The sequence below is a fragment of the Acanthochromis polyacanthus genome, chromosome 9 (genome assembly GCF_021347895.1).
Source record: "Acanthochromis polyacanthus isolate Apoly-LR-REF ecotype Palm Island chromosome 9, KAUST_Apoly_ChrSc, whole genome shotgun sequence".
Lineage (NCBI taxonomy): Eukaryota > Metazoa > Chordata > Actinopteri > Pomacentridae > Acanthochromis > Acanthochromis polyacanthus.
In genome coordinates this window covers 9,310,164-9,329,274 of record NC_067121.1, presented here as the reverse complement: position 1 = coordinate 9,329,274, position 19,111 = coordinate 9,310,164, and the positions used below count along the sequence as shown (strand labels likewise).

Below are 19,111 nucleotides of genomic sequence, written 5' to 3'. Positions count from 1 at the left end.
ACTTTGAGGCGTGTAAGTTCATTCAGAATAGTTAAATTCCTTGTATTTTTGCATTCTTGGTCGATTTAGGCTGTAGAAGTGCCTCAAAAATGCATGTTGCTGCAAAGATCCTGCTGAGACAGAAATGCCAAACACACATCTTCAATCCAGCAGCACAGTAGCTTAACATAGTCATCATGGTTTCAAAGTAGGAAAACAAAATTCAGCATCAGAATAAATCAGAAATATGGTCACGATCTCCACTTCTGTCTCCTTAGCAGGTAGAAAGTGGAAAACCATGCAGTAAACATGACTCAAAGTAAGGTCTTGTATGCAGATCCTGATCAGGTTTTTGCTTTTCTTTGCTACCAATACAATCCAAGTCATTTAATGTTCAGCATCTGCTGATATAGCTACAATCTTCCTAGAAAACACACACTTGAAATAGTGCAGATTAACTGTGGTACTTGGGTTTTCCACCAGCAGGAGCCTCTTACTGTTTAATACTGCAGTGATCGGAGGACACAATCACTTCTGTGTTGGCAAGCAGAAAGCTGGGAAGTTTAGCTTGTAAAGGGGCACCATGACAGAGACTTCTATGAAGCGTATTGAGGTCAGGTTAGTGAACACATGTTGACTCGTGCTGAGATGAAGAACCAACACTCCAATTAAGAAAGCATCCTCACCAGTTAGACAAAAATGTCAAATGTGAAACATGGTCAAAATCTCCACTTCTGTTCCTGAGTAACGTTGTTTAATACTGGCCAGTAAAGTGCTTTTTGGACAATATGAAGAGCCTCATCCAAGAGTTACATCCAATTACACATCTACGTCAGGTCTGACAAGTTCTAAGGCAAAACTGTGTTCTTGTGATGTCACTATGACATTTGACGACCAAAATTTTATCAGTTCACCAGAAAGTCCAAGTAAATGTGCTAAGTTTGAAAGCAGTCCTTCAAGACGCATCGAAGGTCTTTAAAAAACAGAAAAGCATTACACAACTGTCTATGGCAGACCCAGAACATGACACGCTGCAGATGTGAATGAAGTCAGTGCTGAACCAAACAAAAGACTCCAGTAGTTTTATGAGTCACAAACTGTTGCAACAATAGTGATGTCGCAGCTGTGTTCATCACTTTTTTGTGCCCCCTGGAAACATTTCCATGGTCGACAGTCATGACTGAAGCTAGTTTATTCAGCCTTTGGTTGTGTTTTCTGTATTTACAGTTTGTTTCTGTATTTCACTGCATTTTCTGCATTTGGTTGTGTCTTTTTTTGTATTCGCAGTTTGTCTCTGTCTTTGGTTGTGTTTTCCATATTTAGTTGTATTTTCTGTCAACAGACGTGTTTTCTGTATTTGCAGCATTTTCTTCTAAACATTGACCCTGCATCTAATTCTAAATTAAGTTTGCTCATCCTTTCTCAAGTTGCAGTGCATGAGCATTTACTTTCCATGTTTCTATGTTGGCTAAAGAAGAACTTTTACTCTGCATATGGATTGGTTTCATTTTACTGGATTTAAGAGGAAGTGTACATTTGTAGTTTGCGTAAAAATTTGTGCAAAGGGTGCCAGAAATTAGCTGCCTGTCCCTTTCTCTGTGCTGCTCCTCATGCATTTAAGTTTACCAATATTTTACTTTGCAGTTCAGATAAACAGAAAGGAGAAGTAGTTGCTGAGAGATTTGGAGTTTTTCAAGACTTCTTAGGGGTTAATTTAACAGACAAACACACTTTACAGATCCAAAACTTTGTCCAATTTCATGTTTCTTACAAACTTGATCATCTATCTCCAGTTTTTCCTTTCATCTTTGCCATCATCTTGTCTCTTCTGGCCTTTTTTCCATCTTCTTCTACTTTCCCTCTCACTCAGAATCCCGCCTGCTTTAACTGATTCTTATCATCGTCCCTACAGGGCAACCAGATACTCCACCAGAGAGCCCGCTTCCTCCCTTCATCTGTTCCTCCCTCGGCTGCTGAGAGGTCGAGGCCTCCACACACACATGCACACACGCACACACACACACACACACACACGCGCACACACACACACACACACACACACACACACACACACACACACACACACACACACACACACACACACACAAGCACGCACAGTCTGAAGTGTAAGCAGTTCACTGTGCAACGGCTGATTGGTCGGCTGACACATTAATGCAAATCTATCTGAAAACGCTGTTCGCATGCTGAACATCCACATTAACATTTTGTGTACAAACACATTTTAACCTCCTCTGATGGACACTTGAGCCTCAAAACTCTTTCCACACACACACTCTGTAGTGTCAACTTATCGAACATCTGTCTGACAAACTCAAAAGTAGGTAAAGAAGCACATATGTGTCTAACTGGAGGGTGAATGCGATGAATCTGCTTCCATTCTGGAGCAGAATGAAACAGAACAGTAGTGCATCTTGACAGAACAAGTATCAACTCGTGGTGGCAGCCGGAGTTAGAAGACAAAAGGCGCCGTTGTTTGGACGAGTATTAATATCATCAGCCTCATTTGAGTATGTATGGTGTGAAAAAGAAATTCTGAGGTTCTTCATGGTGCATCTCCAGAGTGCGTCATAGTCATGCGTGCAACATGTGTGAACTGTCATGAGACTGTGTGACGCTGCACTGTATTACAATTGTGTTATACATGGCTTCATGTCTTTTCATATCATATTTTTAGAGCAAATTCCGCTCAACCATCTCTGATTCGCCTGAAATTTTTGTAGCATAAACTATTAATATTGATAGAGATATTTATGAAATTGTATATTAATATATCAAGTAGTTCATTAAGTAACATAGTTTTAAAAATTCCAAGTTGACCCACTTTGCACACGTTTTTCACAGATTTGAGGCTGTGTTTGAACAATCTGAAAGAAAAATTTTGAAAATGTCACTTATTTCTCATCATGTCAGTGATTCAGAATCAGCACATTACATGGAATAATCTCATAAGTCTGAAAAAGGGACGAAAAATATATTTTCAGTGTTTTTGTTAATGTAAGCTCAAAGATGGGACTCTTCATGACAGCTTTAATTTCTTATTTGACATTTCAGCTCATCCATATTCAGGGACTATTTGATCTATTAGATAAACATTGCAGATTCATGTCATATGAAAACAACAAATGAAGAGTTCATTTGCAAAAACAGGGAACTCTGTTTTTAGAAAACCCATTTTTTTATTGTTTACTTGAGATAATAATAATAATAACACTAATAATTTATTTTTTCTCTATTTTGTCATGTATTTTTCTACTGACTCAAATCCACTCAACTTCAGTTTGATTGATATTATCTCAAGTAAACAATAAAAAAGTTTTCTGAAAATATATCAAACCGGAGTTATCTGTTTTTGCAAATGAACTCTTCAAATAAATAACAGTCATAATTTCCAGCTTTCGTGTTTAATCGTTCCTGAAATACTGTCGTTCAAACATGGTGTCACATTTCAATGTGTGAAGAAAATGTGTTGAAAGTGGGTCGCTCACAGAAAGTACTTAATGTATTCAATTAAAATTTCACAGAAATCATTGTAGATATTCATCGTTTAAGATAAAAAAAACTTTCAAGAAAATCAGAGATGGTCAAGCAGAAGGCATCTAATGATTTGAGATGGAATATCCCATGTTTTATTGACCACTGGTAGCTGCATTTTTGTGATTTCTGTGATTTTTTGTGATGCTTGTTGTTCTCTTCAGCTTTCATGTGGTTATGCAACAGGAAATCATCCACTAGAGGTAGACTGTCAAGGCTGAGTTCTACTTTAATGTTCTGAGGTGTTCCAGGTAGAACATTTGACCAAAACGACATGAACCGTGGCTTGATGGCATGTCGGTACTCCAGCTGTGCACAGCGTGGCACAAACACAGGATATTTTTCCACAACAACACAACAGTTGCCCTCCTTCTGCCCCACTCACTAAATCTGGCTCCCTTTGTTTTTCCCAAAATTAACTTCAACTTGAAGGAACATTGTTTTGATGTTGTTTGGAAGAGTCAGAGCTCATTGCAGATGATGCTTGACGTGTTTACCTAACAGGACTTCCACGTAGCATTATAACCATTGAGAGCGATGCAACACTATGGAGCCAAATTCAAATCAGCTGCAGTATCTAAGCTCTATAGGCCCAGTCTTGATTTTTTTGTTTGCAGCTTGTATAGACCGATAAAATAAAGATTTCAACTGACAAAGTGGACAACAATCAAAGAGGAATCAGTTGGGTTTGGCAGGTTGAGATGTATCACCATTTAAACTTTTATTATCAACCTCATCTTTGTGTTTACCTTCAGTATGTGATCTTACAAGGACAGTTTTTCGATTCAAAGTTTCCGTATCGACTTAGAGAACACACTGATTGAATTTGGGGAAGAGAAATTGCACATTTAGAGGGTCGCAAAGTACTTAAAGAGCCTCGTGAGCCACTTTGCAGTTTGGCTGATGGGGCATTAGATGATGAGGATTCACTGGTTTTCATCATTCTCTGTGTGATGCCACCAAGTGGTTTTGTGGTTGTGTAGTCTTAAAAAGAAATGACCGCTTTTAAACTGGAAAACTTTAGTAAAACTTACAATAATTAGTACTTTGGTTTTAGATTCAACATTGGGCTTCGGGATGTCTAGGGAATGACTGGGAGGCATACATTTTATACTTAATGTTCACTCTTGTTCTTTTTAAAGAATATATTGAAGTATTTTTATCCACCACAGACTGTTTCTGCTCGAGTTACCTTGACTTCCTGATGCAAAAGCTTCAGTTTCTGTTATTCACCTACATGTCTGGATGTTATTCACTATGTTTTGTGAAAGATGAGCAGTATTTTCAACCAAGAACAACTCTGCCAAAGCCAGAAACCACAGGGGTCCTCCGCTTTAAAGTCAGCCACGGTGTAATATGAGGATATTAAAAGATAATATGCTGTTTTCCAGTGTAATTGTATCCACATGCTCTACATCTTACTGCTTAGGTGATGTTGTAAAATGTATGGATCTGCTGTATCTCTGTGTTACGATAGAAACACAACATATGATGGAAGATTAATAAATCTTTTGGTGGTAAATGAGACTCACCGTCCAGTTCACAGCCCAGCAGCTCCAGACGGAGACCCAAGCCTTCATTGGTGGCTCTTTCTGGGTAGATTCTGACAAAGCGGGTCAGTAATGGACCCGTGGATCTCAGTTCTGGGGTGTCGTGGTTCTGATTCCCGATGAAAATCTGAGGGAAACACAAAAACAATCATCTCAGAGCCGAGATTTACTCTACCCAAGGATTCAGACATTTGCGTTTAAATAACTGAAGTTGCAAAACAGACTTTGTGATCCAACCTGGTGCAACTTTTACCTCAGGGGAATTTTAAGCAGATCATTTTACCCACAAATAGAGAATTTACAAAATGCCTGCAACTGCGATGAACACACAAAGTTCAAAGACGTTTCTTGTGTGAGTTACAATGACATTTGCGGTGAAATAATAATGAAATTCTGTCATCTATATTTGATTCAACAGAAGGAATTCTGCAGAAAAACTTCACACATCAGAACGAATCAACAGGTAAATAATAAATCACACAGCAGCTGGCAAATCCGACGGCTCTTTCCAGCTATTTTTAAAACTGTGCAGCCGTCGTCGCTCTGCAAAGCCCTTCCACAGAGCCCGACAGGAATGAAACAAACAACAGCGTGTACTGTTTCTGATCAGGCATCAGTCCGTTTGATAAGAAGCTGAAGCAAAATGAAAGAAGGAAACAAAGGCAAAAGCCAGGAAATCAGAACCAGAGGCTGTCCTTTCATATGCCCAACATGGAAGCAGCACAGACGAAAACGGTTACAGTCACACTGGGAGCCAAGCGGCGGGAAACCAAACACAAAACGCTGTCCTGCCTGTCTGAACCGCTGAGGTTTACTTATGCTTCATTTATTAAAGACTGCAGGGTGGCACTATGGATGGAGCTATGACATGAGGGTGTGCTGGAAGAGCTGAAAGAAGTTTAGTTTCAACTTTGAGTCTGTATGTGGGACAAAAAAACACTTTCAAGGTCCCATTCAGCAAATTAATCAAAGTCTCACAAATACTCAGAGTGTGTCATTAAGTTTTTCAGCTCAAACTACTGGTTCATTTCACCACGACTGTATGACTTTTATTTTTAGCGCTATATGCTACATAGCACCTGGGCTGAATTCTTACTGGCTTCTAAAGCGAAGTGGCTAACTCAGGGAATGAAAAAGTTAACATATTTATATCTGAACAGCTTTTATCTCATGCCTGCAAGTTTAAAACAATCACAAAACACAATAAAATGTTTTTTCACCATATGGGACCTTTAAAAGTGCTCCATCTATGGGTGCATGCTGACACTTTAGCATGCTAGATGTTTACTGAAAGTGACTGAAAGTAAAACTGTAGCAACTCTTAGCTCTAAAAATATCAAAAATCCCTAAAATTTTCACAAGGCATGATACAAATTCATGTGTATTATTTAAAAATGACACTTTAAGTGAAAAATATAAAGACAAAGGAGGTCAGGGCAGCACAGTTAAAGGGATGCTGTCGAATGACTCAGTGCTATGTGCTAATGCTAATTGTTTAGTTGCTGCATCGATTATTGGTGCACGTGCATTTTATTGCACTTTCCTGTGCAGAATATTTATCTTTAAGGCTCATTTGAACATGATAATTTCAAGAGATACTTTTTGGTGTTTTGTTTTCCATTTGAAACTGATGTAGCAGATGATTTGCCTTCCAAACTAAGTCTGACTCATTTGAAAATATTATTTTTGCTGTTGATCAATGAGCATTCGCCCTGACAAACAGACAGCTGTGTGCACTCAAGTTTACTTTGACATTCAGTATTTTGCAAATATGCTTTGTTAATACTATATAACAAGCAAAGTAGATATTTTCCAAGATTGTGCATGTTTGGTTGATATGATTCCAAAATTCAAAAAGCTAATCTCTTTTAAGATGTTTTGGGGGAGAAAGTGCTAAATATAGAAAAAACAGAAAGTATTCTATTGGTACACTCACTGAAAGCAGTAGATAGCAGGCCAGCTGAACATGTGAAATGTCCAAAATGTATTGACAACAAGGCACAATATTCAGAATATATCAAGACTAATCCTATACGTTAATTGTATGTATTACTTTTATTTCAAGGTAATTTACTTTTTTTAAAAATAGAAGTAGTACCAAATAAGGGTATTTTTCCTGGAAAATTTCTATACAAAGAAATTACAATCTTACATGACTGAAAAGACATTTCTAGTTATAAATAGCTCTGTAGTGCATCAGCTTTGAGAAATTATGAAACTACAGGACAACTACTACTCCTTCTAACTGTGATCCCTTAATTCTTACTCAACATAATGTATAATGCAAGTATAATAACTCCCATATTTATCTTCCAGGGCTGGTGTTTTTGCTTAGGTAGGACAACCACCACTGCATATGCTCTCATCTTTATGCATGAGCATGTAATGTATGTACAGTGCCCCGGTGCAGCTGAATACATGCAGCAGCTCGGGCCTCACTGAGCCTTCCTGCCTCGTCTTTTGAAGAGGTTTTATAAAAAGACGCACAGGAAACAGAGCAGAGAGGCTGAGAGGAGGGACGGAGGAGCATCTAGATCTCTGTCTGCAGTAAATCAGCAGGAGTCTGACGGCCAAAACCGTCCTCCGCCTCGCCATCTGGAACGCATAGAGGAGGATGTCGCACCAACGGGGCCAGCCAAGAAGGGGAAGTGGGGTCTTGAGAGCACTGACATGAATTTCCTCTCGCGGATCGGCGCTGAAGTTAACGTTTAAAGACAAAGACGGCCGGGTTCAGAGCTGAACTTATGGAATAACTGATGTTGATTTTGCTGCATGTGTATAATAAAACTGATTTCATGTGAAAGTTTTATTACAATAAGAATGATATTTATCAGTTTATAGAATGGCATTAATGGATTTGAATGATATCAGCAGATTCTGAATCAAATTTCACAAACTAATTGAAAGCACAATATCACAATAACCGTGTGATGCAAACGGTATGAGCTGTTTAAGATACCAATACCACACCAACAAATAGCCTCTGACATTACAGTGGGAGTACATAGATGACAAAAGGGTATATTCTTACTTTTTCTCTGTAACTATGGAGGGAACAAAATTGTTAAATCACTTTGTGCTACCTGCTTTTTCCATTGTTAAAATGCTTCCAGCTTTCAGTTCTTTTTGGTAGAAAAGAGTTTAAACCAAAATATTTTTTATGTTTTTATATATATTTTAATTGTGATGATACAAAAAGCACAAGTGAAATCTAAAGTCTGTCTCCAGTCACAAGTTAAACCCCTAAAATCTCCTATCTGTATATCAAAGTTACATATTTTAGAAGTTTTTTCATGAAAATATTCCCTTCATGACTTAAAATGGTTTACATGTAACTCAACACCTTTGCTCGAGCACACCAGCTCACCTTTGGCTCTACTATGAACTACACAATGGCAGGTTGCAATCTGAAGGAATTCAGCCATACATGTTTCAATCAGAAATTGATTCTGAAGAAGAATAATATCACAGAAAGTCCAACACCACAAGCTGAGTGGCTAATTGGTTTCTCAGGTTTGTCATGTACAAAGCCACAGAAGTCTAAATCGATGGTTTTGAGAACATAATCAGAACAATGCTGCTTTTTTGCTAAAGGGCTAGTGGCGCAATAGATAACACATCTGACTGGATCAGAAGATTCTAAGTATATCCAAACCCTTTAGCTCATCAAGTCTAGTACATTCCTAATATTCCTTGTGGATATCTGGAAGACTGTACATGAAAGGAGTTGTATAAGAGATTACCAGCCTTTCAACAAGTCCCTAAACCTATCTACTACAGTCAGACACAGCTTTAATTAATGTCATGTTAGTACTTTAAGAGGAATTTTAGCTCGTTCCATTGGTAGAGCTGGAGACTGTAGCCTAATGGTTGAAGCTCTTAGCTACTCGATCAGAAGGTTGGAGGTTCAAGGCCCAGTACCACCAAACTGCCACCATTGGGGCCTTAACCCATAAGAACCCACAGTGACACCAGTGTAACAAGCACTTTGAGTACCCCAGTCTCTTCCTTGTAAAGCTTTATGTCTGACCTTAACTCCTTAAGTCCTTTAAAGAAAAATGGGTCTGGGTTCTTATGGGCTAAGCAAGTTCCTGTCTCCTGTAGGGGTTCCTTATCATAAGAAAAACTTTTATTCGTCCCACAGTAGGGAGATTAGGGAAAATAACTACTGTAACAATAATTACTGCACATAACAGTGGTACTGCACAGATTTTCTCATGAAAATAAATACTGATTATCACTACACAGATTGTTTATATATTGTAAAAATTATACAGAAGTAGAGAGCTAATGAAACAGCATATATTCTTGTGTATACAGGGGAAATAAATATTGCACAAGGCAACAATACTCAGAATTTACAGAATGTACTCATATTGTACCAAGGGGATGTATGACAGTTTTTTTTCTGGTGCGTAAAAAAAATAAATCGTTGACTGGGTTGAATGTATTTGTGACATATGACATTTGAACCACTATGGACATGTTAACGAGGTAAAAAACTTGATTATTACTCAAGGTTTTCTTTAAAAAGGTCTTTTTCAAGACCTAATACATACTGGAAAAAAAACAAAACAACAAAAAAAGTGGTAATGCACAAAAGAAGCTAAGTTTACTCCCCCTCCTTCACCTGTTTCTTCCCACAAACTTGTCTGTTGTGCGTCAGTACATAAACCACAGTTACTCGACTCTTTTTCCTCCTGTTTTCTGCCTCCTTCTACTCTGTATTCATTTGTCGTATTGTGATATTATTCGCTCCCACAACAACCTAAAATCCCAAGTTTTGTTGACTACTTGGGGCAAAGCGCCCAACAAGCGGCACACCACCACGCAGAGCTCGTATGAATAGCAGCCTGTAATTTAGGTGCTTCGCGTTTCATTCCAGAAGCAGCATTGCGGCCAGCAGAGCGCCGGTCTGATGGCTTATTTTTTTGAATTACAGATTACTTTAGGAGGAGGTTTATTTCATGTCAGCAACCTTTAATCTGGCTTTCTGCTAATTTGTGGCCCCACTTCACAATGCTGTCACTGACTAAGGTGGAGAGCAGGAATAAAGACAGGAGGGGAGTGGGAACCGGTGATGGTAGTCTTTTAGCCTTTCACATCCTATAAACCTTTTATATGCATTCTTTGTGCTATTGTAAATAAATCTGCTTCTTGAAAAGCTGTATTACAGATAAAAAAGACAAACAGCTTGTTGCTATGTGATTGGGTCCCATATCACAGACTATAAATATGCACAACAATGACAAACCCTTACAGCAGTTAAACACAGGCTGGATTTACGTTACGTATACACGTTTTCTGTCTGTAAATGAACCAACCTTGGGTCTGGTGGTGTTCTCCTCCTTCACGATGGTCCACTCCTCTCCATCCAGGCTGTGTCCCACCTTAAACCTCTTCATGAAGACGTTCCTGTCGCGGTGTTTTCCTCCTTGGATCACCACACCGCTCACCATCTTGTCTTGACCCAGATCCACCTGCCAGGTTCAGGGTAAAGTTACAGTACTGAAAAAGCTTTTATATCACTGCATTTAATTAAGCTTGGAAACTAACCCCAGGCAGGAGAGGTAAAATATACAGCAGTAGTTCCCAACTTTGAGAGTCAGGACCTCTACAAGGTCACAGAGTAAATCTGAGGGATCAGAGCATGGAATTTTTTTGTCAAATAGTGGCTAGTTTCACCTCTTGCAATCTACTCTTTTAGAAACAGGAAAGCTTCAAAAACTCTGGGGATATTCAAAGAATCCTGTTGGTTTAGAAGTTCATGGAGGAACCTTAAACAACTCAAGTCAGAGAGAAAGTTGCTGGAGGAACAACACTAAATGCAATTTTGTACATTGCAATATTTCAACATATATAATACAATCAGTTTAGTTCGACAGCAGTGAATCAGCAACACTGAAGCAAGAACTCAATATTTGAGTTTTTTCACCTGTAACACTTAAGAAACATACTGAAAAATTATTTTAGGTTGTAGTTTTTCAGCATTAAATCATGATAAAGCTATTTATGCATGTTTTAGAGAGTGTTTAAGTACATTTGGGCAAGTAAGGATATTCAAATTGGCTTTCAACATTAAAACCAAGCACCCTATTTGCCTAAATTAAAAAAACAAGTTAATTTTGTATTTTATTTAGGGACATCTACAATCTAGTTTAACATTTTTTCTTGTGTCTGGAGGTTTAAAACAACATAATCATAAACATAATTGAACCCCAACCCCTCAGGAAATGTTTTTTTTCTAAGGTGTTTCTCATGAAACATTTTTAAAGGTTCCTCAAGGATCTTCTACGATCTGGTCTAGATGATGAAACAGTTCAGTTGAATCAACAGTTTCTTGAAGCAGAAGAACAATGAGATAAGAGAATAATATTGAACCCCTTAGAATGTAAACAAATGCAAGACACACAACCTGGGATGTGGGTTCAGGGTCTTGCTCAAGGACTTTTCAGCATTGTGGATGTTTCTTGACCTTGGTTTTGACCCCCAAATCCCAAGCCATCTGCTAAACCACTAAACTCACCAATCTTCATTATTGAACTGAAGTGAAACCCACCTGTAGCCATTCGTTTTTGAAGGGCTGCTTGGTCTGCTGTCCGGTCCAGCCTGACCTTCCCGTCAACAATCGGGCATTCTCGGCCACCCAGCCTCGGTCAGCGTAGGATGAGGCGCTGATTTGGGCGTCTGAAATCTGACCGGACACCATCCCCAACATCCCTGAACACCGGTAGTCTGTACAGAGAGAGAAGGCCGAGGAGAGAGACAGTGGGTATAAAACTATTGAAAGGCATACAGTATGATAAGAAATGCCACTGCCATCACTATTGTCCCACTGCTTTAGTCAGCGGTTTTAGCTGATGCCCCGTGGGTGCTGCTGCAGTGTTTAAACCCAAGAGTAAAAATACCAAAGACTCATCTATAATCTCTCTGAGTTTGCTTGAGTTTGAACAAGGAATGATGAAGCTTTTTTGTGTCTACAAGGCCTTAAGAGCAAAGCGAGGATGTAGCACCGGTTCTCCTCGGCACAGTTTTTCATGGTACTTGGCAGTTAAGTTGTTCCAGACATCTTTTGTGGATTAAATCTGTCTCAGTAGTCCTTTTATGTAATCCCAGACTGACTCCATGATGTTGAGATCAGGACTCGGTGGGAGCGATGCCATCTGTTGCGAGACTCCTTGCGACTGAAGACTGATCTTTATGACTCTGACAGTATGTTTGGGGTCGATGTCACGCAACAGATTTGGGACCAGTCAGATGGCTTCTACATGATGGCTAAGGAATCTAAAGTGAACAGAAGTTTTGTATTGTTCTTGATGTGCAGCTTCTATGAGGTCATACTGCCTAAACCTAAGTTTGTGTTTTACTGGCAATTCTGCGGTTGTGACTATTGACAGTGTACTGATGTGACTGCTGTTATTACTGCATTGGTGTTTCCTATTGCTCTACCTGCCATGTCAAAATACTAATAATACCAGTAATACAACTGTGCTGATACTGCAAGCCAGATATACTTCAAAACCTACATGATCACAGAGATGGACTTGCATGTTTGTCGACAAGGAATGCATAATTTGTCACTATGTATAGTCTCAGCTATTGTTACTACTGTTACTGTGGTTTTCAAAAGCACATTTAGACCAACAGTAGCACCACTTCAAAAACTGTTGTCTTCTTTGTGGTTGTTCAGAACTAAAACAGCATCAAAAAGCAAAGGCTTGCATTTATGAGAGAGGGTTGCTTTAGGTGTAAGTCTAGACTGTATATGAAAGATGGATGCTGCCACCGTGATGTCACCCTTTGGTTTGTAGACTACCACTACCAGTCTCGAGCACACCACATTGCCATCGCCATCCAAAGACACTACGTTCACCCGTCCAGTAGCGACTTGTCAACAACAAGTCAGCCACACGCTAGAACATACCAAGCTTTATTGTCTATATTATTCAAAATGTCACAAATTTCACAAAATGAACACTATGTTATGATGAAAAAGACTTGAAACAAGAGATTGAAACCATAAACTCTTTAGAAAAATAATGACTGAACTAACAAATCAAATGAGAAGCAGAGTCATTTTCTCATAGACGTCTACAGATTTGGATATCCAGAGGAGTCGCCCCCTTCTGACTGCTAGAAAAAATGCATGTTTAAGGCTCTCCTGGAGGCTACGTCCATCTTTTATGTACAGTCTTAGGGAATATGTGTGATGATTAAACATACTACAAGAAGTTTAGTTTAAGATCCTTGAGTCTAAAGGTTCACTGGACACCAGAGCACTGCAAAGAAATCGTCACAACCTTATGAGCATGATGTAAACAGTCGTGATCATGCATTCATGGTACAAAAGTAATCTACCAGGAATGTACACTTGCCAAGATCCAAATGTTGCTATAAGCTGAGATGAAACTTGAGTCGTTGCATTATTATTATGCTCCAGACTGGCTCCTTTGAAATCAACAAAAAGGCTGCATTTTTAAAGCTAAAGATGTTCTGACAAACTCTTTTTTCTCCCAAAAATATTGAGGGCTCAGAGTCTGGATGTTTTCCTCAGACTGCAGTAACGTCAAGTCAAGTTAATTTTATTTATATAAGCAAAATGACAAATTTACCTCCAGGGGCTTTTCAGTCTGCGCATCATGCAAAACAGTTTCTAGTCCCTGAATTCAAGTGAAGCAGGAAAGAAATGTTTGCTTCTATGAATCTGGAATTAGCATTTTTTGCATGTGCATCTCGCATCATCAGAGGTCAAGAGGCAGCTAGTTGCAGAGTCCTTGGAGTGTGCTGAAGATTCAAAGTCTTGCCTCGCAGGCATTTTGACACTGACAGACTCACTGACAGCACAAAAACATGACCTTGTGAGTACAATACAATCTGTTAGACAATCAGGCCAGTCTGCTTTCTCTCAAGTTGCTATTTAAAGTGTTGAAGTAGTAGACAATATTCTGCAATAATGACTAGATAATTGGGAGACTTCAGCTTTCTTGGAAGTAGAAAACTTAATGAAACTCTATGATGCATGAATACAGTAGTCTGGCCATTGTGAGCCAAGTTAAATCTATCATCCACAACAAGCTAAATCTAATATCCGGGCTAAAGCAGTCACGGTCTCAGGGTGATATTTGCATTTGACAAATGCTTCCACAGTTAGATCAGGCGTTCAACAACAGCTCCTGGGGATGTAAATTCGTCCGTAACGTGAAAATACAGCTACTCAGTGTTCTTTATGGAAACCTCCTACAGGGATGCCTGTGTGTGTTCGGCTGTTTCTCAGTGTATGAGAACCAAATGTCCTCCCAGTGTTAGGAAAAGTAGATTAAACATGACAAAGGGAGCCTGTCTTCCGTGAATTTCGTCACTTCCTTATATTGCGTGTTTTGGATTAGGAGTTTGGTTGAAGATGGAGTACAGAACTTGGATTAAATGTAGACCAAAAACGAGGATCAAGTTTAAGGTTGTGGGTTTTGGAGTGCATGATCTTTCAGGTGCAATACACACAGACTTTCCCAACAGCGTCACTATATCTCCTGAATCACCTGTCCAGTGCCGTGCAGCCCATTCCCCAGTGAGTTAGAGCCTAATATCTGCTTCATGGAGCTCTCCTACTGAGAGCTGCTTGTAGCACATCAAGGACCGAGGTTTAATGTTAGCGGATGAGTAATGAGGCAGCATGATTTTGCTCTGCTCCACTGTAATGAATAACGGTGTCCTTCTATGGGGGTGTGTGCTCGCTTTGGAAGCAGCGATTATTTTAAATCAACAGCAAGCAGCAGGAGGCTCTCATCCGCCAGCCAAAAAGATGTTCGTTTGATTCACGATGTGCGAAGAGTGAAAAAATGTTGAAAGGAAGAGTGCAGAAGCAGGTAAAACTTCACTAATCTCCTCGAGAGTTAAGAGGTATTTCGCTCATTTCACTGCAGTGCAGGTTCAGGGGAAGGCATTTTCCCCTTTTGAAATTATACAAAATGTTTAATAAAGTTGGTTTGTATAAAAAAAGGGCTACTGTTTGCAGAGTTTCCTGAACATGAAAGAAAAGCAGCTGGCAATGCAAGCTGGCAAACCCTGAGCCTCTGCAGTGGTCGCATGCTTGATGTAGTACATCAGAAAAGAGAGAAATCAAATGAGTGTGAGTAAATGCCCACACTGCGTATGCGTGTGTCTGATTAGAAAAAAATTAGATTGCATTAGACTTCAATGATGCCTACAGGGACGAGGAAAGTTAATTAAGAAGAAAATAAATGAATGGAATGCGGAAAAAACATGGATTCTAGCACTAACCGGATGTGCCAAGAGTAATTGCAAAGCATAAATCAATGCATCAGGAGTTCAGGGTGGGAGTGCGGTTTCCCATCAGCATGTGCGAGTTTGTGTACTAAGTGCGTGTTTGCAGAAGTTACCTGACGTTCTGCAGCCATAGATCTCGAAGCGCATGCAGATTCCCTGTTCCCAGGTCATGGGCCGGATACGAATGTAACGAGCCAGAGTCTGTTTGGGGAGGAAGGCTCGAACTTCGTCCGTTGGGTTGTGGTTCCCCTGAAAAATCTGAAGATAAGAAGAAAAACTGATAAGATCATCTGGTACTCTGTCATTCTTACTGTTAGTGCTACTGATACAGCTTTTAATAACCGCTATTAGCTCTACTACATCTGCTTTTACTGTGGCAACAAAAGCATCTTTTACCACTGTTGATACTTAAACTATAACTTCCATTCCTCCTCCTCCTCTTCCTACTGCATCTACAACTCTGACTGCTGATACTACAGCAGCTGCCCTTATTACCTTTGTTACAACCTCTGGTACCGCTGCTTTCACTACAAGTACTGCTTCTACTGCCTCAAGACACCATTAATATCACTTCTGAAACGGAATGCTGCATTGGTGCTATATGTGTAGCTACAGCCATGTGATCACAAAGACTGTTATGCACTGAGATTTCAGTGTGTTTTTTACAGGACTGCAGTCTGTATTGTATTATTCAGTCTTTAAAATGTCCAAAATACTACATGACTACAATTGAGTAGTTGAGATGACTTTTTTTTTGATAGCGTTCATAATGAAACACTTTATTCAATATTTTGGTTAACCGTCAGGACCCCAGAGTCTGCTGGTGGGTTTGAAAGACATGTTATCGTTTAAAAAAATCTACAAAATGACACAAAAGCCCAAGCTTTAAAATTTTCAGCACAAACTAAACTAATCATGTGTGACGTGCAGTTATGGCGTGAAAAATAACTAAATCTGAGCTTAAAGTGAATGATTGACTTTATTCTACATGCCTCATTTAAAAATTAGCCAAAAATAAATTGTTTATACTCATCATTTTCTGTAAAATACAAAAAATTCTGCGCTCCTTGGCACAACTGAAAAGCCATGTAGGAATCAGCTGTGACCAACAGTCATGTGACAAAAATTGCGGGACTTGTTGACTGAACTGCAGGCAGTGTTTACAGTAGGACACAAGTATGAAAACAAATCAAAAATGTAAGTACTAAAACATGTATAGGATGCAGAGCTATTATTTTTTTCAGGGTTGGTGATACCTGGGGCCTTGTGAAAAAAAATGTTATATATGTTGAATCCAGGTTTTTAAAAAATTTTATAAAATAAATAATGAAAGAAATTCCCCATTAGTTTTTTGCTTTTCTTTGCTTTATAACTCTGTCATACTGCACATACAGTTCTCTATATTTCTGATCATGGTTGTGCTGTTCCCATAGAAGTGCAGAATTTTATACTGCAGAGCAAAATGAGCCCACAGTGAGCAAAAATATAGCAGTAGCAAAAACATCCATAAACTACTTTAGGATTCAGAAGGCTAATGTCAATCTCTAGAAGTTGTCAGTCTATCTCTGCACCAACTGAGACAATCTCCAGTGCAACAGTGTCCCTTCCAAGAAATTAATTCTGCTCACGCTGAGAGAAGTGGGATGTAAAGCAGACCTTCAGCACACACTTCAGTCAAGGCTCAGCTTAGGCTTGCAGCCAAACACTGTTAGCCTTGGAAAACATTGATTCAGCCATCCTCCTCGCTGATTAGAATGCAGAGTCCTTCATTACCCGTCGATATTAGGTAAATGAACATTGTTACAGCATAAAATGACTCATCATTACCTTCTGCTTGGAGCCCTCCTTCACGGTCACCCAGTCCTCCCCATTGGAGCTCAGGTCCACTTTGTACGAGCGGACGTAGTAGTGCTTCCTGGTTTCTTTTGAGATCGCCCCCTGAGTCCCGACGGCTGTGACGAACCGGAGAAAGCCTAAGTCCACCTGGAAGCACAAGTAATTACGAGGACAGGTCAATGAAAAACTCCAGATGGAATTAAAGCTGAGGTAGCTGAGGACATCACATGCATCGCAAATACAGCAGGACACCACATAACTACTCAGCTGACACTTTATTACACCATTAAGTCAACTGTAACACCTGAGCATGACATTCAGCACCAGTTAGTGGCTAGAAAGTAAGCAGACAACTCTAAACAGTTAGCTAAACGTCACTAAGGAATGATCGAAAGAGTTGAATTTTCGATAAAAAGCTTAAGATATGTATGTATTAGTTGAACCATTCCTGAACAGTAATGAATAAATGTTTTCAGTGAAATAGATACACCTAGCTAAAAGCAAATAAAACAGCTGCAAAAAACAAAAACAAAAAACAAATAGGTGTATATAAAAGGCTAAAATTAGCAAGTAATAGTTAAAATAGCTTGCTAAAAGTAAAAATGTTAGACATAGCTAAATAAATGTACAAAAAGGATAGATAAATGATAGAAGATACATAAATAAAAGGTAAATAGGTAATTAATAATTTAAATATTTAGCTATCAAGACCTCATTTAGCTGAAAGTAAAAAATAAGTTAAGAACGGTTAGCTAAAACTAATGAAAAAATGATTGAAAGTGCTGAAAGTCTGAACAAAAAAAAATCCAAATTGTTATGGAATAGTTTTGGCAGTGATTGAAAAATAATAATAAAAAAAGTTTGAATAGCACGAAGTTAAAACAAATAAAACAGCCGAAGAAGGCCACTAACAATAAATAAGCTAACAGTTATACATAAATGGCTAAGATAATTGTTGCTGACAGTAAAAATAATGGACAAAGGTAAAAAAAAAATGGCCACATTTGCAGTTAAAGGTATAGTTATGAGGTTCATTGGAAATTAATGGTGGAAATAGTTAGCAATAAAACCTCAGTTAGCTAAAACTAAAAAAAAAAGAGCTAAAAGTTTAAAACAGTTACCTAAAGGTAATGAATACATGATTGAAATAGCTGAAAGTTTGGATGAAATGTTTAAATTGTAATGTAATAGCTTGACAAAGGATAGTAAATAAAAGATTAAATGAAATAGGTAGGCCTAGCTCAAAGCAAAAAGAACAGCCAAAAAGATAACAGTTGCAGATAAATGGCTAAACTTAGCAGGTAATTGTTGCTGACAGTAAAAATGATGGACATAGCTGAATAAATTGACCAAATTTATAGCAAAAGGTAAAGGTAATTGTTTTAAAGTGTATGTGTAATTAATGATTGAAATAGTTAGCTAAACCTTGGTTAGCCAAAAGTCCTAAGCTAAAAAGGACTTTAGCCTAAGCTAAAATGTTGAACCAACAGTTAGCTGACAGTAAAAATGAATTAAAGAAGCTAAATAAATTCACCAAATTTATGGCACCATAATAGATGAGTGGTTGAAATACACAACTGATGCACATTTGGAATATATAACTAAGAGTAATGAAAAAATTGTGGTATTTAATGCTTGAAATATTTAGTCATGTGAACCTCAGTTAGCTAAAAGCTGAAATTTTAGCTAAAGTAAATGGCAGAAAGGCTAATAGTATCAGATAAGTGGAAGTAATTCTTTTCTAAAATGCAATACATACTGAAAAGGGTAAAGATAGATAGAAATTACATGTGGTTTAAAAGTGCAGAGTGCATCAGAGACAATGAAAAGTTGAAAACAACTGCCCCTAACAATTAAAGAAGTGGATTTTTTGAAAGAAAAGCCTCATGGAGACAGGAGACAACTTCCCC

General features: G+C 38.6%; 1 protein-coding gene across 1 annotated transcript in view; it reads right to left on the bottom strand.

Moving 5' to 3' along the window:
- The window catches only part of LOC110954670 (neuropilin-1a-like), a 117,747-nt gene that overhangs the window by 19,705 nt on the left and 78,931 nt on the right, over positions 1-19,111 (bottom strand). Inside the window, exons 7-11 of the mRNA XM_022199299.2 lie at positions 17,193-17,348; positions 15,479-15,623; positions 11,641-11,816; positions 10,406-10,561; positions 5,064-5,208 (exon numbers count right to left, since the gene is read on the bottom strand). Of these exons, the coding sequence (XP_022054991.2) occupies positions 5,064-5,208; positions 10,406-10,561; positions 11,641-11,816; positions 15,479-15,623; positions 17,193-17,348 (778 nt within the window). The remainder of the gene's footprint in view (positions 1-5,063; positions 5,209-10,405; positions 10,562-11,640; positions 11,817-15,478; positions 15,624-17,192; positions 17,349-19,111) is intronic.